The following is a 20202-nucleotide window of genomic DNA, read 5'->3' on the forward strand; positions in this document are numbered from 1 at the left end:
GATTCTAACTTGATTCTAACTTGCTGCACTTGTTGCTAAAACGATTCTGTTATTTTGATGTCGTGCTAGCTTTTAGGAAAGCTCGGTTGCAGGAGAAATTTGGTGGAAGTGGAAAAATGTTTAAAGTAGGGATAGGAAGGAACTCTGTGGTAGGGGATGTTTTAGCAACGTTTGACAGGGATTTCCTCCAGGTCTGAATTTACCGTAAAAATAGCCATCCGCGGAATGGTCGCGAGCCTGGCTTGGGCCTCCAGGCCTCTGTCCACGGAGCCCTTTGGAAATCCCCGAGGTTTATGATGCCAGCGTTCGCTATTGAGACCGAGAACAAGCGATTGTAAACCGATTACCATGCGTCGCGCGAAATATTAAAATTACTTGATGGTTCGGTTCCTCAAAAATAGCTTTTTACCATTACTAGCATCATAAACTGTAAATTGGCCTTCCTTGTCTGAATGCCGTTCTTGGGACCCTATGCCCAGGACGGAACAGAATGAAATAAACTTGTACACTGAATTGCAAGTAAAACTAATATAATCTAACAACTTCAGTCTATTACAAGTGCGTGAGTGTAGTGTAAGATTCGCAACGGTCCTAAGACACGCTCCCTGGTTTACGCACCAAGTCGGCGGGGGTTAACTATTGCTCGAAGGAGAACTCGACTCGATCTTGCTACGTCTCGCGTCGCGATTTGACTTGAAACTGCCCGATGAGAAGAAAAATCTTAGCCCTTTTATACGCAGCTGAACTAGAAAATTCGGTAGTGGGGACCGGGCCTACGTGACCCAGATCACACCGCGGATGATACCGAGAATCGGGAACGCATGGCCCTTCTTGGACTCGCGCCTATACGGAAGATTAGATATTCTATTTTTGAATGAAAGGACCGCGTTCACCAAATACGTTATCTAGCGTATGCCTTCAAGAAGGAAGAAAAAACGTCGGGAGAAAATCTCCGTACGTAACAATTGTATATAACAAACAGATTGCCGTTTTTTATCAATATAAGCGTCGTTGTGTTTAAGTGTCAATGAAATACAAATTTTGATAAACGTCAGTTTATGATGTATAATTGTACAAAAAGATAAAGCTGAAATGGTGAAGTAGCAAACTGAACTATGCAGAAAGGTGCAGTAGACAGTGCAGACTACAAATTTTGATGCACTCATATTTTATGCAAATTCCTAAAAATACAAGTAAACGTATAAGTCAACAAATATTGGTAGAATTTTTTAAGCCCGGGGCAACATTAATTGATAAATAAATCATTATTAGAATGAGAAATCTACTGGTACATGAAAGATATTTTCTCAACATATTGATTTTCGCAAGATAACTTATGAAAATGCGAATTTGCATAAATAACCTATAAAAACGAGAATTAGCATAAAAATCCGTAGACTAATCGTAAGCTATGAAAAAGGGAATCACTTCGGGTTCAAGCTTCAAAACGAGCATCCGCTAGTTCTGAATTCTAGAGAAGAGGTAGATTTTTAGGAAAATTAAGGAAAATCCTCGAGTAAGTGCACCCCAATTAACAGCGGAAATATACCAAGAGTGTGGCGCAAACGTAAATTCACGAACTGTTCGGAGAGCAATTAAAGAAGCACGATGGTCGCCTAGCTCGAAAGGGACCCTTTCTAAATACATTAAATAAAAAGCGCCTGAATTTCGCGAAGGAATACGTTTTAAAAGAAAAAGAAAATTTTTCTGCGTTCTACTTTCCAATTATTAAGCGTGTGCAGATGTTACAGACTTTTTTTCAATTGTTAATGTAGAAGGATTTTTTATGCTTATAATTTACATTTTTATAAAATTATTTGATGAGAGAAATTCTTTGTGCGCACGTCTATTCAAAGTTATATAAATTTCCTGATAAACTGTAATTGATTAGAATGACAAAAAAAATAAGGTTTACCAATTTTTTTGTATTTATGCTTGAAATGAAAATTTCAAAAATGCGATTTGAATAATATTGAGTAAATGTTAAGTAATATTAAATAAATATTAAGCTTTTGAGTAAGTTCTGTTCTATTTTCTAGTCAGTTGTTACAATCGCCAGAATTTTGAAAAGATATTTATTTAATTGGTAATATATTAAAACTTATTGTCAACAATTTGTCTTAGTTTCAAGAGTTTAGCTTGAATTAATTTCTGGTGAATTGTGAAGTGTTAAAAATATTAATAATAATAATAATGATAATAAAATTATGCAATGACCCAATAGATAGATAAAATTATCATTTCCTTCATTCGATAGATTTGTATCAGTATTAGAAACAAAATGAAATAAGAACATTTGTTTATAAAAACTTTTTTTTATCAGTTCTACGTGTACTGTCGAAAGATGTCTTTGCTACTACGAAATACCCTCTATTTATATTAGCGTGTATAAGAGTAACGAAAAGATCTCTAAAAATCAAGAAATTTTTTATAACTGCCAAGGCTATTTATTCTTCATTCTTAGCGGTGCTACATGATAGAATAATACCAAGTGATTAAGAAAATTCATTCTAGATGGAGGGGCTGGTCCGGGAGATGCAAGACCCTAAGGACGGAGTACCCGTGGGCAGCCAAAAACAATTTCTTACCTCAATCCCTTCAGCTTTCATGGGTGAGTATCATCAGTAGCTGCACCGTGGTGTTAACATAAGCAACTATCGTGACCAGGATATTACATGAGATTGGCTGTTTGTTACAGGTTACGATCTCGTCGAGTGGCTGATGGCGCGGCTTTCCATCGAAGAATCAGGTATAATGCTCCAATACATATCCAATGAATATTAGTCGATGATACAGTGAAATAACATTTTCCAAATTGAACCAAGTGAATCGAATTCTTTTTAATGATATAGTGATTAGTTTACTAGTCAATGTCTAAAAGTTCTTTTTTTCAAATATTATAATCAACTGGAGTGATAAAAGAAATGGAAAACTTAATTTTTGTTATTAGAAAAGCTTAAATTGTAATAATATGTTTTGTAGGCATACTGAAAATTTAAATGGAAAACTAATGCGTTTTTATCTTATTAAATTGGGCTTAGTATCTGTAAAAAAACAAACATTTCACGTAAATAAATGAATGAAACTAAAATTATTATAATCTTCACTTATAAAACAGTTAAATACATAAATTATATTACAAAATATTATAATATCGTTGTGAAGGATAATATATGTATAAATATTCCATAAAAAAGCTTTCTGATACACATAAATGTTTTTGCATTGCTATGATTTATACAAACATTTTCATGAGTGACTGTGCATGTAGCCCCTCTTTGTATTAGTAATATAATAAATTTTCTATTTGCATGTAGTTGAATATGTGATTGGAAGTACTCTGATTATACTGATTTTATTAGTAAACATAAAATATTGTGTTGTCAGTAGAGGCGGTCCACATTGCCAATCAACTCTGCCAGTATGGCTACTTCTTCCCGGTAAATGACTCCAAGACACTCACCGTAAAAGATGATAGTTCTCTATATAGATTTCAGGTACCGCATTTTCTTCTTCTATCTAACTAAAAGTCGTACATTTATCCCTAGTCGTATTTTTATCCCTAAACTGCGGATCTTTATATAAAATCAATTCTTTTTACACCGAATAAAAAATTCTTTCTCGTTCTACTAGCTTTAATAGATCATAAATAATATACTGATGTCCTTTAATTTCTTCCATATATCTACTAATCTAAATTTTATCCACTCGGTACTTTAATTAACATAGAATATCCGCAGTCTAATTATCTCGCGGAATTCGAAATTTATTTATACTTATGTTTGTATTAGACTTTTTAAGTTATGTTTTAATTATTTCGTTATCTATGGAACGACATTACGTTGTGTAGGATATACAAAACTAAACGATATATTTAAACTAAAAATGCAGTTTAGTTACTGATATGTATAATTGAAAATTAACGCAAGTGCAATAGCTTAAAATAACGATTCAAACAACTCTACAATCGTGAAAATCGCCAATCTGTAATCGTGAACATCGCCATCTCCTATTGATTCTTATATGTCAAAGTTGCAAGGCAAAATGAAATGCACAATTCGAATGAAACTTTCGTAGATAAATCAGCGTTAAATCAAAATAAATTTTTAATAAATCTATTATCTCTAAAATAATATATTATCTTTTATTAATTAAATCTCATATTTTCATTTATCTTTCAAATGGACTTGATATTTAATCTTTAAAATGTTATATTTATGTACATCATTCCTTACAGTTTTCACTTGCTTCTGTTAAAATCGCGTTCTTCTCGACATTGTATCCTCCTTATGAGTAAATGGGAAGTGTTTTTTTTAACGCCGAGCACGTACATTTAATTCGTGCATCAGATATTTATACTGAAATGTAACGAAGTGGCGTGTATTCCCATCTCTCTAATATGATTTTCTGCATCGCGTACACGTAAACGCAACTGACGATCGTATAAATGTATATACAAACTCACAGCAATCGGTTTTATCATAACGTATACAAAATATATTCCTATATACACGCTGGCTCAAATAACTTACAAATCTCGAATATTTATTTAAATTAAATAGTTTTAAAATTGTTGATATGGAAAGCTTTGAAACCTTTTGTACAATCAAGGATTGTTTTTTTATTATTTGTTATTTTATTAATTACTTGTGCTGTACAAGTTATACGTCTCACACTGCATATAGTTTTTGTCCAATTTTTCAATTAGGACTAAGATTAAGATCCTAACTAATAAATCTGAAAATTATTATTACTTTTGAAAAATAATAAATGTTGTTACTTAAAAAATTCATTTATCTTTACCAAGACATTAATTATTAAATTGCAATTTGTGCGTGTCATAACATAATTCGTATCATGTTCAAACTAGGCCTTACGTTATAATTGTTTATGAGAATCGATCGCCTACATCAATGTAAATAAGCTTAACTGCGCACAATTACTATTGCTTTGCAATATCAATTCCCTAATCATTAATGGTTGGAATTCTGTTTAACATATACAGACACCATATTATTGGCCATGGCAACATAGAACCCCTGATAATGTGGAGTATGCTATTTATCTGGCTAAGAGAACTCTGAGAAACAAGCAACGCCATGGACTTGAGGAATACGAGATAGTATGTAAAACCCCTTGTTTTTATTCTAATCAATATTTGACTTACACCATCTTCCTTTGCCTTATCAAGTGATTTATATTCTCAGGAAGCTTTAAACAGTTTACGTAGAAACTTACAAAGCAAGTGGAAAGCGATAGAACTTCAAGCTGAGCAACAGGTAAATAACCAATCGTTCACGTGTATGAAATTGGATGCTCCTGAAAATAGAGTAACGAGAAGGATAACTTAATTCATTTCTTAATTTGTTAAATGTTTGTGCCACATTTGAATGGAAAAAGTCGCAATTAGTCAGCTATACACAGCCTGAGAGTGTCATCGAGATTCGTTCATATTGCTATAAGCAACGAATAATTAAAGATGGTGAAAATTATCTACAATTGTAATAAATCCTAAAATTTTTAAAATATTTCGATGCTGACCATATCTTTCTACGTCAAGCAATTTCGACGTAATTCTCATAACTGACATATATGTACAAAACGTGTCGTTAAAATTTTTAGTGGAAGATAAACAGTTGGAATAAACGCCCCTTAGTATTTTCATCACTGTTTTGAACATTCACAACTTATTCATAATTTCTTTCAAACATAATCCAGTAAACTAGTCCTTTCGATTTTTAAAACGAGGTCAAAGTAATTTGATCCAAAATGGATAAGCTATTTTTTTTACTCAAAAATGAAATGGTGTTTCTTTTCTTCGATGCAGGTAAAACTATCAAAAGAACGGAAAAAAGGGGATAAGATAGTGTGTGATTCTCAAGAACGAGCCTTCTGGAGAGTGTATAGGCCACCGCCTGGTTGTATCAGTAGTCTCGACATAGCACCTGTACCTACGCGTTTTCGTCCTGGACTTTCACGTGTACCATCACGCAAACGTACTCTGGCTGACCTGCAACGCGAGGTAACTTATTCTCTTCTTAATCAATCTAGATATCTAACAGGGGTAGCCTACAAAAATGTACATTGTTTTTGGAACCAAAACCTGTCACAGTTATTGTATAATACATGTGTAGAAAACTTTGTAGATATCTTAAATTCCAATTTTACACATAGCTAATAATAGAGGTTCTGTTTCATTTTGAGATCTTATTTTAAGTATCAAGGTTAATTCGATGTCGTTCAACGTGTCACAAAGTTATCTTATACAACTAATAAATATTGAGTTATTTCAGATAAAAATATTTGCTGACTCACCCTGTGTGTATTATAATTTCTATATGTCATTGTTCCAAAAGCATTGTACAGCTTGGGACCTTCAACCCCTTTAATCGTAGAATAATCTAAATAAATACGGTCTCCACATCGTTATAAATGAACACGTTAGTTATATTGAGGGCTCGGTAGGTATAGCGTTGGGGTGATCGAATAAGTTTTTTAAATAATTATCTTTGTTAAATTAGCGCAATGTGATAATTATGTTATCTTAATTATTCCTGCTTCTATGAAATTAGGTGACCTTCTTGGAGAACAGCTTAACACGCACAAGGATAAAGGTTTCGACTGCAATTGAAAATTTCAAATCATATTTCGAAACGTATATGGAATACGATCCGATGTTTGTACAACCACAACCATCAAATCCTTGGATCACGGACGATCAAACATTTTGGCAACTAAACAGCTCTGTGTTAGTATTTCAAAAAAGATTTCTATAATATGATAAATGAGAATTTATACCGAAGATAAAGTATCTGCGTCGTTCCTTTTTTCTGTTAACTAATTTTATTTCTTTTATGCAGGGTGGAAGTTCCAACAGAGAAACGTGTTAAGCGTTGGGCACTATCAATGGAGGAGTTAATGTCTGATCCTACAGGTGAATACCAATAAATTTTATGACAGTTTACTTATGCTCATGCACAACCATGTAAATAGGATTAGCATCGTATCTTTTAAGTGACATTTTGTTCGTTTATGCATATTTTAATTATTTCAATCACTTATTTAATTATTTCATGTAATAACTAGAGTTGTAAATTATTTTCGACATAGAAAAAAATAACAGCCACGTTCAAAATTCGTTTTCAATGTATGTATTACATAATTAATGTTTCACGGTTAATATAGAAAACGAGATTAAAGTTTATAAACACAATTTGTTTTTATGAAAATGAGGAGGAAATCCAGAAATTCAAAATCTGCATTTTGTAAAGACTATTGATCCTAATTTCGCACACATTCTTTAATTTGTTAATGCAACAGACACTTGTTTTATCTTTCCATTTCCTGGTACAGGCTTGCAAGAATTCACAAATTACTTACGAAAGGAGTACAGTCATGAAAATATACGGTTTTGGCTAGCAGTGCAGGATTTAAGGCGCAGTTTTCAAGTGCAAATACCTGGTAAAGTCAACGAAATTTTCAAGTATGTATAATAATCATTCTATTACATTACCTTGTAGACGCGAGATAAACAAATACGAATAATTCATGTTTAATAATACAATAAATTCATATTACTCGTTTAGAGAATTCCTGGCACCTGGAGCACCCTGCGAAATAAATATTGATGGGAAAACGATGGAGAAAGTTCATCAAGAGATGAAAAATCCAAGCCGATTTACATTCGATTCAGCTGCTGAACACGTTTATACGCTACTTTTGAAAAAGGATTGTTATCCTAGATTTATTCGATCTGATCCGTATCGAAATCTTTTAGCAGCTGGCGCGCAACCTTTACAACCTTTACAAAAGAAGAGGTACGCTTTACAATTTTGTTTTTATTAGATATTTTATACACAATTTTTGTTAAAGCTTGAACCCCTGCTCTCATAATCTATCGTTTATTTTTTTAAACTATCTTTATATAGTTATACGGGTGGAAAACGGAAGATAGAGTGAAAATGCTACGTAGTGGAACGTCTCTGGAGACATTGACACGTTTTTTTCTTGATTAAATCTTCCTTTTAAAACATTCGGAACAATTTCATATTATATACGATTGTATTACAGAAAGGATTATATTTCATTAGAATATTTTTGATATTGTAGATTTTTTACCTTCGGTGGACAAGCGAAAAAGAAATCTTCGACCTCGGCCGCAACCCCCAGCACTTTGCAACATGTTGCAGGTAGTACAGCCGGTGGTAAACGTAGAGGAAGTGATCGAAGCCTATCTGGATCTGTCCATGACTTAGTTCGAGATACAACATCGATGCCAAGAGTGCAACACTCTCACAGCCAGTCGAATCTCACCGACCACATACCATACAGGTGCACAATATTTTTCTTGCTGTATCGTAGTTCAGTGATACTCACTGTGTAGATACTCTCATTAATGCGCGTTTTAGGTGTTAAAAACATCACTGTTCTCTAATTAGTTTTAACATACTTTTTTACTAATACATCATTTTTCTACATACATCTGCATTAGCAGTACTAATATTAATATAAAATACTTGATTGAACTATTTGAAAGGATTTATTACATTCTGGTTTAAATATTTAACAAATTCTGGTTTAGATTTCAGTGAGTATCACGATTTTTATAGACGTTTCCGGAATCCGTATGTCTATGCGTATCAGGCATGTTAAGAATACTCGGTGATTCCAGTAACCATAATTAAGTCATGTTACAGTTCTCATCAAAGGGTATTAACCGGGTCGTATGTCTACTTTCAGCCACCAAATCAATTTATTTATCTTTTTTCATCTCCTTTATTTTGTATAAAATTAAAACATATTATCGTGTTACATATGTCTAAACATTAAAACGGAGTTAATCAATTTTATTTTTCCTTCTTTTATTATTGTTACCTTATTACTGTCCACTGAGAAAAAATTAATTACGACCAGCATGACTTATGTATAAATTTAATACGACCGCAAAGGGTTAAAGACGTTTTTCGAGCTCACTGCTTTGCAAGCATTATCATCTTATGATACAAAAATTATCAGCTTTCTTTTACGTTACTTTCTGGTATGTCTTGTATGTATATCGAAATATTACTTTGCATATACCTATACTTGAATGAATGAATGAAATTGGATGAATCAAAGATTTCATATACGTTAAATTAATAATTATACACTGTTCAGTACAAGCAGGGTTGCCTAACCGTTACTAGACGGCATAAAATTTGTACAACTTATTTACTATTAATTCTTTCAAATCTTTTCTTTTAAATTATTGGAATGTAACCCTTAGACATTAATTATGAAGAAATTTGCGACTAAATAACGAGGAAAAATCAATTTTTTTAAAATATTCTTTATTTCACTTGCTATTTTTCCATTTGTTTTCAACGTTTTAAAGATAGCTCCTTAAACCTACAATAGTCCGATACATATTTTTCAATGACATAATTATATGTATAATGATTCCGCAGTCTTATAATCATCACTCCGTTTACTTTTTCAATTTGTACAATGATAGAAAATATTAATTTATATGGTAAAACCTAACGTATCTCTAATGCTCCAAAATGAAAATTGTGTCATAGGATGATACCTTGATGATTTTTCCTGTAAGATTTTCTACGAGCAGTTACTGGAGTCATTTTGTATGCGCATTACAAGCTTATATATTGTCACAACACTTCAACTTATATCTTTTCCAAAAATAGCAACAGTTTGAATATAATTACGTAAACACGTTAACGTATTTGCCACAGCCACATGCGAAAAAAGAACATTACAATATTCTAATAGTAATGTAAAGATAATTGCCCTGTACGACGGAGATATGATTCTCGAAGATATCATGGCATCATGTTTCATAAACAACAATGGCTGACCAATTAGGCTCTTTCAATGCGGTATTTTCAGGGGAGATCTGGCTCGATTCGTAAAAATCGCTACGACGTCTATCGCGCATAGTATTTAGTAAGTCCTCGATAAATTTCATAATTTCCTTACACAAGTATTCGGATATATAGTTCCTGATCTGATTTCAATTATACACAGTCCCTACTATTCGGTGTCTCTTCTTCAAGTGTCTCCAACGTTTCTGAGAAATCACTGTGCGTGTATGCATATAGTGATGTGTACACACGCATGACTCTCTTATTCTTCTCAATGTGACTCACTTGTAAATGTTGAAATATTTTTCAATATACATATCTCTTTTGACATCTTTCTTATGCTACAGCATTTTGGCTATTACAATCTCAGTATTGTGTCTGTTGTATATATATCGAATTTATTATCCTGATTCCTACAATTCTATTGCCTGAACAGTATTCTCACATTGTTGTGCAGTGTGTCAGCGAACTATGGAAATAACATACGAAAACGAATCGAAATATTCTCCGAAATTTTGCAAATTGAAATATTTTGTGTGAAAGTATTTTAATCTAAATAATTAAATTTCAACGAAATTATATATTTTAATCTGCGATTCCGTGAATAACAAGATATACTTAATTTTTCTAATTTGTGTATATAATTCAATATTTCGTAAGATTAGCAAAAATGCTACTAAGTCGTTCATAAAACTAGCTAATGTTTCTACATGTTTTTCATTACTTTATTATATAGTTGGATTGCAAAGTTAAAAATATTTAACCGTATACATAAAAAATGGTAGTGTTCGAGTTTCTTCTATTACGTTGCTCGATTTAGTCGAGAGTTTACAATGGTATACTAACGAATACAGTAATGGATACTATTAAGATGGAATAATTCTAAAGATTATAGGTATAAACCATAATTATTTCAGCACTGCACAAAGATAATTCTGTTGCCATATTTTATATTCTGAACTCTGTTTCTATACTTCTAGCTGTGTATTCTACTTTTGTTCCTCCGTGTGATTTTTTATTCACTCAAGCAGTCTCTCATGCAATAACACCTTCTGCCATTTGTCCTGTTGAAGAATTTATACAGGCCACAATGCATCAAAATTTATCGATTAGTGTTCTTCGAAAGTCACTACACTTATGTTAACCAAACAGCGAGACTTATTTAGATGAAGGATTATAAAATGCCAGGAAACATACGTTCAGGAAAAATCGTTGCAAAGACTTGCCTTTTAGTATTAAGTCTTACATGCGAGGAAGCTAAAATCATAGCGGTATAAATCAAATTTTTTAAAAGCTTGACTTATGTTTGGAAATGTAACTTATGCTTGTCAAAATGTTGGAAAGAGGAGAGAGGAAGGTTATAAGCTGATTATAAAACGTAGGTATAAAATAATTTAAGTGCAAATTAATTTACCTATAAATTAATAGACCTATGTGAATTAACTTGACCATAAATTAACTTAACTATTGATTTCGTTAGTAGACAATAACATTTGTTGTATACGCGTTTGATGTTGATCCGGTTTGTAAGGCCGGATTTGTTTGTACACGTTTGGTACAATGCCGTAGTAATATAGACGCGTGTTTGTTCTATCTACACTTTATTTACAACACTGTACAAGTATACTATTCGCGATTTCTGATGATGTTTGGACGCGTTATGTTTAAATGATTAATGCGATCTTAGTATGAATGCGTTATGTATGAATGTTTGCTGTGATCTGTCTTTCGTTCGTCGTGTTCTGTCTGTTGTCACCTCGGTTTTGCATTGATTGGTGGAGGATAGTTTTTAGTGGAGAAAATGAAGTGTTTTTGATTGGAGGTGGGTGTGTCGAGTCGAGTTTCGGTAAGTACGGTAGTCGTAAAGTAATTTCGTTAGTCGTCGTTCGTCGGATTTTGCCTATTGTCGATTGATTCGCGTTTTTATGGCTTAATAACTAAAGAGGGACGGCTAGGCATTTTCGACCATCTGTGTTGCCGTCGCAACAACATTCTTTATTTTTTACAATTAGAAAAGTGTGGGTCCTATCACAACGATTGTGACCTCTTGCTATAATTTACGACTTAAAATAAGTAAAGACAAAAATAGGCTAAAGATTTATACTTTCGATACTATGGCTGAGTAACATAGTAACGCCTGTTTAGTAAATAGGAGTATTGTTGGATTATGGTTGAAGTGGATGGAATGATATAGTATTCCTCAGAGAAATATGATAAGTAATGGTTGCAATGAAAATATATTCTGATGAACTAAACCTGTAATTAGGATGATTATTTACGAAAAGGTATTCTTTGATCTTCAAAATCATAACCATAGATAGTACTGCCTCAAAATATTTTCTTTACAACTCCCACTTTTGTAAAAACGTATACATATAAAGAACGCATGTCGAATATTTTGCGATACTTTACGTACGTGCCAAGCTGTATAATAATTAGTACTCATAAAACACTCCACAATTAAGTGGTTCCCTAGATTTAAATTATCTTTTGCATTGTGAAAATAAAATCTTAAGTTCTAATAAAATTAGAGTGTTCGAATGTTCATGTTACATTAACTATTCTCAGCTTTGACTTATGTTTGTGCTGCAATTATATTATTTCGAGGCATTTCATCATTTTAGAATGTATTGTTGTAATCTTTTCTTCTCATTATTAGTATATACTATTTGGAGTTTTAAGTGGGTTTTCAGAATGGCCAAACAATAATCTATTTAACAAATATTATTCGAAAAGTTAATTCTGCTTTATTTAATTTTTAAATTAATAGTTACATTACTATGTTTGAAATGTGTGGTTTTGAAGAAATAAATCATGCACTGATAATAATTATTCCTCCTGAATTTTACGCTGCATGCTTGCATAAGATATTTTGAACGTTTATTAAGCAGTTTATACAACTCACTCTTCGAAAAAATACCACTGATATATATTATTGAAAAATAATTCGAATGGAAGGAAAAGTACTAATTCAGCAACAGTGCCAAAAAATGAAAGATGTACGTCAATAGTGTAGATAAAGATTAAGAGTGTGATATTATAAGAAAAGATTTTTCAAAAATGCTAAAATTTAAGCTGAAATGGTAGAGAATATTGTATTAATTAAAAAGCTGCATATTACAAGTTATTAGTTATTTTATTTATTTCAAACACACTCCTTGCATTTTGCTTAATCTATAACAATACTATACAACTTAAAATTACATTACAAGTTATTATTTAAACTCTATTAAATTTTGAAGAACACATGGTTTAGTAAATGATTTAAAAACAGTTAAATTAAAGAAATGCATTTAAACATCATTAATTACGTTCGAACATAATTAGGCACAAGCAATTATTTTTAAACGTTTTTTAGTGATATTTACATGTCGATATTGTCTGTGGTACAACTTTTATATAAAATAATTTATAAATGTACTTCACATACCATTACTACATGGTTAACCCTTTCGGTACGAGCACTCTGTCCGCCGTGACATTCTCGCTGTACGAGGCCCTGCGCCAAAAATTGCCGCCGCACATGACCAGTCCTCCTTTATAAGAAGATATTTCCTAAGCGTTAAATAAAAACTGTGCTTAATAAAACGACATTTTTAAACAAAAGTGTTGCTTGTAACTTAAGAGATGTTCAGAGGTACTTATATAAAATATTAAGATTTATTTATATAAAATTCTGTTATTTATACCGGTCGTCGCGCGGACGCCGGATATATCCGGCACTCGTACCGAAAGGGTTAATATCGAATACATTTAAATAGTGTAGAAACATAAAAGCAAGAAACAACTTTTTGCTCCTCCTGTTCTTCGAATATTACAGTCTGCTTCTCTTCTCTAAATATAATTCAAGTTTTGATGCATGTATACGTGCATATATGCTAAGAGCGTTAACATACATTATGTACACCGAATAAACTAATGGCAAATGTTAATATCAATTGCACGCACTACTGTTGCCTTACCAGCGAATGTTAATTTAAACTTCCGCTAGCTAAATGAAAACGTGACTGGTATTTACTTCTTGAGTGTACCTAGATAAGGAACTTCAGGCTAAAATTTGAACATATGAATAAAATTTATTTATGATTAATTCATAATTACATTCTTCCGATGAAAGATGAGTCTTTCTCTGTTAATAACATCTAGACGATTTATCGATTGCTGTTCGTACACTCGTTGCGTTAGTCTACAGTTTGAATTAATAGTACGAATCAGATGCAAAACTGTCTAAGAAATTGTTCCTTTTGTGTCTTGCCATGCACAAAACATTTCGTACAAAATTTGTATTTAACTGTAGTCTTGTGTAACACTGCGCAAAAATAATGATCGGAGAACATACATATTATTTCGATACTTTTAAAAAAACAATGTAATAATATTCATAAATTTTTCTCAAAAATACATAAAATGTCATGCAACGATGTTTCCACGCGAACCTGTAAACAAATAGTACGTGCAATGAGTATACTAATAATGGTAGTGAAAAAAGAACAAATATAATACACCGAATGCTTTGAAACATACACTTTGGATATACAGGGTGAGTTAACTTTGCCATTGCAATTGCACTACATTCTTTATCACACAAAATAACGAAAATTGTTTGGTACCAAGCAAAAGTCAAACAATTTCGTAATTTGTTTTACGACAGTGACATGATGCGTCACGTATCATGATACGTAACATCTGACATTATAGCAATTATACAATTAAGATCTATAAGTATTAACATTTAGTGTATTTTCTATGTCGAAGTGATACAATTATTAAATTGATAGAATGTCCCATTTTTTCATTGTGGAGTATATTTTTCGGGACATTGTTACGAGTTATAATGTGAAACATTGACCAATGAGAAACGAGCTCCGCTGGGACAATGTTTTACGTTAATAACTCGTTAACGATGTCGTGAAGAACATTTTTGTAAAATTGTTTAAGATGACCTTACGTATCTCCCATCTATGGATTGTCAAACATACAAATCGTGAAAAAATTAAAGACAATGTTAAAACAGAATAAAAAAAGATAAGGGAGAAGGTTGAAGGGAGGAAATTGGAAGGAATAAGTTGTTTTAATAATAACGGTTAGTAGTAAATACTAATTATGTTACTAAATGCTAACTTTCATCTCCCTTGTTCTGTAGAATAAAACTTTATTGTTCCTCGTTTGTTTCATACTTTGGTTTCTATCCATGTGATTTTTAATGAGAAATCATTATCAAGATAGTCATAAAAGTTCTCTGCGCACTCGAATTTAAGGGAATATTGTGTAACTACATCCCAAAATAGGGGAAATCGTTGAAATGTTTTGATCCGGAATCTGTATCAGAATTTTCCTCTAATTGTAACGAAGTTAGGTAGGATCTATTCATATTGTGTCGCCTATTTACCTTGTATAAAATTGCTTTGATATGATGACAAACACTTCGTTCCATGTTTTCTTATAAAATCTGCTTCTCATGTGGATTTTTAGTCCTGTACGCTACGACCTGTTGTATATGTATACAGTATGTACATACATCCCTGCTTTCAATTTTTTTGAAATTAGTATCACTATCCTCTGTTACATTACAATTTAAATAGGTAATATTTTGCTACAATTTCTATTCCACGATCTCGAAATCAATAAGAATTTATCGTAAACATGTATATACGTTGACTTACATTCCCTTTTTCATGCGCAAACATCAACTAACTCTATAGATGATGCTCCCAACTATGATGTACAATAGAAAGAAAAGACGAACCGACTATGGTTACCCGGTCATAAAATTCATGTGACACTAAAAGTTATTTTAACCACAAGCATAATTGAAATACAATGTAATTGAATTATAATTCCTTTAGTAGTTCAGTTGTAATTCCGCACGAGTCTATATATCAGAAATAAATCTTTCAGATCACAAAAATAACGATTAGAAACCTTAATTCAGTTTTAAGTTTTTACATTTGTGTCATAATGTTTTTCGATGACTAATTTCCTACGAATTTGTTAACCGAAGTAAGGTGCTTGCGTATGCACGTTTGTAAATGCAAACTTCTATAAGGATACAAGGTTGGAATATTCTAGTAATGTTCACGCGGAACAGTATTAGAAAAGTAACATATTAGCACAAAGTGTGAAATACTATAACACCTCGTCAAGACACAAATATAATAATTATTATTTTCAACAAAGATGATCAACATTCTAAACTATTTCTAGCTACTTTTCATATCTTCTACTTATAAACACTTACGAATTAAAGAATATACGTTGCAATAAGCGTAAGTACTATAGTGAAACATGAAATGATACAGTTAAAAAGGCATGCTGACTTCACTGCTCAAATTGATTTAAAAGCAAACGTGAAACATATCAGCAGAAATCAGTTACACCATCATGAAAAACTTCGCAGATGGAATGAAAAAAATATTTCCATTATACTATCCCAGCCCCGAACTATTCAAAATATAATATTATAATCAACTCGAATCTTTCCTTGTCAGTCCTATCGGAGTAGTATCGTAAATCAGTATCTTGTCCTCATCCTTTCTCAATTTGTTTCACTTAATCAGCGATACCAATAAATAATAGACATTCTGCGATCTTGAATCAGTAACGCTTATTTTCTATTCGCTGGACTTAAATGTTATAATATTGATACGTACTTTTGTCAGTAGAACATATTGAACAGCTTCCGTGTGTATTCATCAAAAAGAAAGCCAAACAAACAAATAGAAAAACAAATCGGTTTGATTCCACCTTTGTAATCCTTCTTTATTAACAAATAGAAGTCCTTATTGACATCCACAATGTTCCTTTATCCAAATGTTATTACGCAAAACGTGTTTCAATTTTGTCCGTAAAATAATTAAACTATATTATGCATGGCCTATCGACACAACCAAACAAAAGACGTGATATTTTGTCGAAAGGGAAAAGTGAAAACTAAATCCTATAATAAAGTTCCTGTTGTCAGGGATGGTGGCACGCCGGAAGCGATGCCTCCCCCTATAGACGACGTTTGTCCATGGGACGCGGCCCCAGGTCCCAGTATAGAGCACGTCTCGGGTTCCACAGGACCGCAACACCTGACACCATCTGCAAGAACCTTGTCAGTTGAGGGTCAGCTCAATGAAAACTCAGCCCGCAAGAATTCGACGCAACTGGATTCCTATAGCTCTTCGTCCGACGTTAGCCTGTCAATAACGGAAGTGCCCGAACGCCTTCGGAAATCATGCTGCATGCAACACAGCACTAGCGTAGGTGAGTTGTTAAAGAGTTATACACAAACATTTAATACCACGCGGTGTATAACTGTACGGAATCTGCACTCGGGTGCACTCACTCTATTCTAATCGCGTCCTTCCAAATTATGACACTTCGGGAAAAAATGAGGCGCGTAAAATTTGGAAATTGAAAGCCAATTTGAAAATCCGTATCGCAATTGCCTTCAAGTTCAAAGATGTTAAAAAATCTTTTGATATCAACATTTTCAGCTGTATAGTTAAATAGCTCAAAATTAATTATTTCATCACTCTTATTCACATTTTTGCACTCCAAATTAATCTTTCCTTAGATTTATCTATTCAAGAATAAACCTTCACTAGATCATATCCATATCTTTAAAAAGAAAATAAACACTGCTACAGATTTTGTTCATCCGTTCGGAAATCAAGTAATCTCTTTTTGTAAGTAAAATTAAGCCTTTGAAAGATCAAATTTAACAATTTTTCATTCAATTTTTACAGTTAGTAAATTTGAATTTATGTACTTAGTTAGTGACTTTATATACTTATTTATAGAACAATACATATATGATTCCAAACAATTAAACTTCATTTATATGCATCTTATTCCAATAATTACAATAAAGTGAATTGAATTTAGACATGGGTGTGTTAGAAATATTGCGCTAATTATTCGAGACGACTGCTCTTTTCCAAGGTTCTGGGGTAAGTGCCGTGCGGTCCAACACCGTCCTCTTACCAAAAAAGCAATTGTGCTTTTCCCACTCCGTGGCCAGATCCTCCAAGAACAGAGTTTCATTCTTTGGCAATGCAACGACGGTTGCTTGCCTTCTCTAAACACATTTTCCATAAACAGTCAATGGCTCGACACTCGATAGCTGGGAGACCCACTGCGGTCATCAGCCGTCGAGTCGCATATCGCCAGGACTGTTTAGTCTCGCTTACCCTCCGGGCCACGCGCATCCTTGAACCCTGCCATAAATCCATCGACGGCCGACCATCATTCGGTCGTCTCTATCCCGAATTTTCTTAAAAAAATACGTTGCGCTAACAGGTGAATTTCATTTGCGAAACGATCAATATAATCTACGAAAGGATTAATTTGGAGTGAGAAAAGGTGGTTATGATCCATAATAGAATTAATTTTGTATAATAATAATGATAATAATAACACTGTGTAACAATTTATCTATATGATTAAGTGATCATTTTCATTGTTTGTTGGACGTATTTGCCATTTTAAATCTTGTATCATCTTTTTTAGAAAGGCTACAATTATTAAAAGGTGCTAGAACTATATTCTGAAATATACGAACTTAGTAGTAAAACAGCTAACATGCGATAATATCATTCAGGAAATTAAATAATTAAATAAATGCAGCTTCAATGTACGTTCATCAGTTTATGTAAAATCCTGTTTTCGTCAGCATAATAACCTCCTTGACGATCCCCTTGACTGTATGACGTTAATTTCACCACGATAGGTGGAGTACCATCAACGAGTGAAAGAAGTGGTGGAGGGGTTGTGAGGACAGCTTTCCGGAGAATGAAACTTGGAGAAATCGGTCGACCGTCTGCTTCGTCTTATAATGAAGAGTCTGAGAGTCATTATACAAAGCCAAAAGTCTTGTCGTTCGAAAGAGACTTCCTCATGAAATCTCCAGGCAAGGCTCCTGTAATAAGTATTAGCGCAATTGTGGGTGAAATCGCGGAGAATCCGGAAGACACTTGCGCGGCATTCGTAGAGGAAGAAGAGCTGGGGGAAACGGTTGCGAGTAGCGGAGAACTGGAACATGATAAAAGTAATACGACGGACACTGCCGAGAAGGACTCGGCAAGTCCGGCTCAAACGGAAGCGGAAACCGTGGAGTTGCTGGAGGAGGCACAGGTTGTTCCTGTTTGGAAGCCGGACACTCAACAAAATGACCAAACAGCGCCTGTCACTCAAACAGCAGCTCAGCAAAAGCGTGACAATAACGTTAACGAAGTGTGCCCGTGGGAAGACGAGTAAGTACGAATCTTGATATAGAGAAACAAGTGCGATAATTTCAACCCTGACAATAACTTTTTCAAAACTAATCCACATGACTTATTCCTTTTAAATGTCAAAAGGATTAGTTTACTGCATAATAAGCAAAATATTTTTCTAATTTAACTTTTTTTCTGGAATATCAATAAAGAAACAGATAAACTCTCGTTTTCGAACCTTCTGATCTGAATCTGGATCGAATATTTCAAAAATGCATCTCGTAGATCTTGGTATCTGAAACCCCGTAAAAATTGTTTTGAAATGATTGATTAACGAATATAATGTAGCCGGAGTGAGGGTTGAATATATTTGAATGCTTATATTAATACACAGCACTATAAATAATAGTAGATTCAAAGTAACATTTATATATTTAATGTTATTTCAACAAAAACTTAATAAAACACTGTATTTGTATATTTCTATATTAAAAATAACAGAAAATTGAAATATGAAAATATAATATTTTTAAAAATTTTTATTTCGATATCAATAACAATGTAAAATTTACTTTGGATTTATAATTACGCACATCGTTGTATAAAAATATGCCGTTGTATTTGGGAGAGTCTGCAGTAGTATTCCCCAACGTGAGGCAATTTTGAATATTTTGAAGAGAAATCGGAAAATCTGGAATAAATGGGCGATATTTGAATTCTGATGTTCAAGAGAAAGATGGCAGCGTTATAAAATGATGAGTAGATAACAAATTTTATGAGCTTATGATAAAAATAAGTGGGAACAATTTAAAACAGTTAGCAAATTATAATAATGGAAGAGTATCGATGTACTATTGTAAATTTGTTAAAGTTATCGAAGAAAAAAATTAAATGTATAGCTGATACCTGTCTCTTACAATCGATGTAAAGAATTTGTACTTTCCACAAAATTCTGTAGTCTAATAAAAGGTACAATGAAATGTTTTTGTGACAAAACAGAACAAAATACCTAATTTTACCTAGTTTTGCAAGAAAATTATTGTTATTCTTCTGTCATATTTTGTTGAATGTTGCTTTAGTGCTGTAAATAATTCTTTATTTACTTACTTGTTCATACGTTAGACGAAAGGTAGCATAAAATT

The 20202-nt window shown here is 32.8% G+C and overlaps 1 protein-coding gene across 2 annotated transcripts in view; it reads left to right on the plus strand.

Annotated features, from left to right (window-relative positions):
* Positions 1–20202, plus strand: part of LOC144474039 (regulator of G-protein signaling 7) — a 50155-nt gene that overhangs the window by 22757 nt on the left and 7196 nt on the right. The window contains exons 3-15 of one of the 2 annotated variants that reach the window (XM_078188493.1): positions 2515–2611; positions 2699–2749; positions 3388–3497; positions 5006–5122; positions 5208–5279; positions 5828–6022; positions 6573–6748; positions 6861–6934; positions 7354–7483; positions 7587–7817; positions 8110–8331; positions 16822–17108; positions 18577–19099. In XM_078188493.1, coding sequence (XP_078044619.1) covers positions 2515–2611; positions 2699–2749; positions 3388–3497; positions 5006–5122; positions 5208–5279; positions 5828–6022; positions 6573–6748; positions 6861–6934; positions 7354–7483; positions 7587–7817; positions 8110–8331; positions 16822–17108; positions 18577–19099 — 2285 coding nt within the window. The remainder of the gene's footprint in view (positions 1–2514; positions 2612–2698; positions 2750–3387; positions 3498–5005; positions 5123–5207; positions 5280–5827; positions 6023–6572; positions 6749–6860; positions 6935–7353; positions 7484–7586; positions 7818–8109; positions 8332–16821; positions 17109–18576; positions 19100–20202) is intronic. The other variant, XM_078188494.1, reaches the window with a different exon arrangement.

Source organism: Augochlora pura, chromosome 8 (genome assembly GCF_028453695.1).
Source record: "Augochlora pura isolate Apur16 chromosome 8, APUR_v2.2.1, whole genome shotgun sequence".
NCBI classification, from domain to species: Eukaryota; Metazoa; Arthropoda; class Insecta; order Hymenoptera; family Halictidae; genus Augochlora; species Augochlora pura.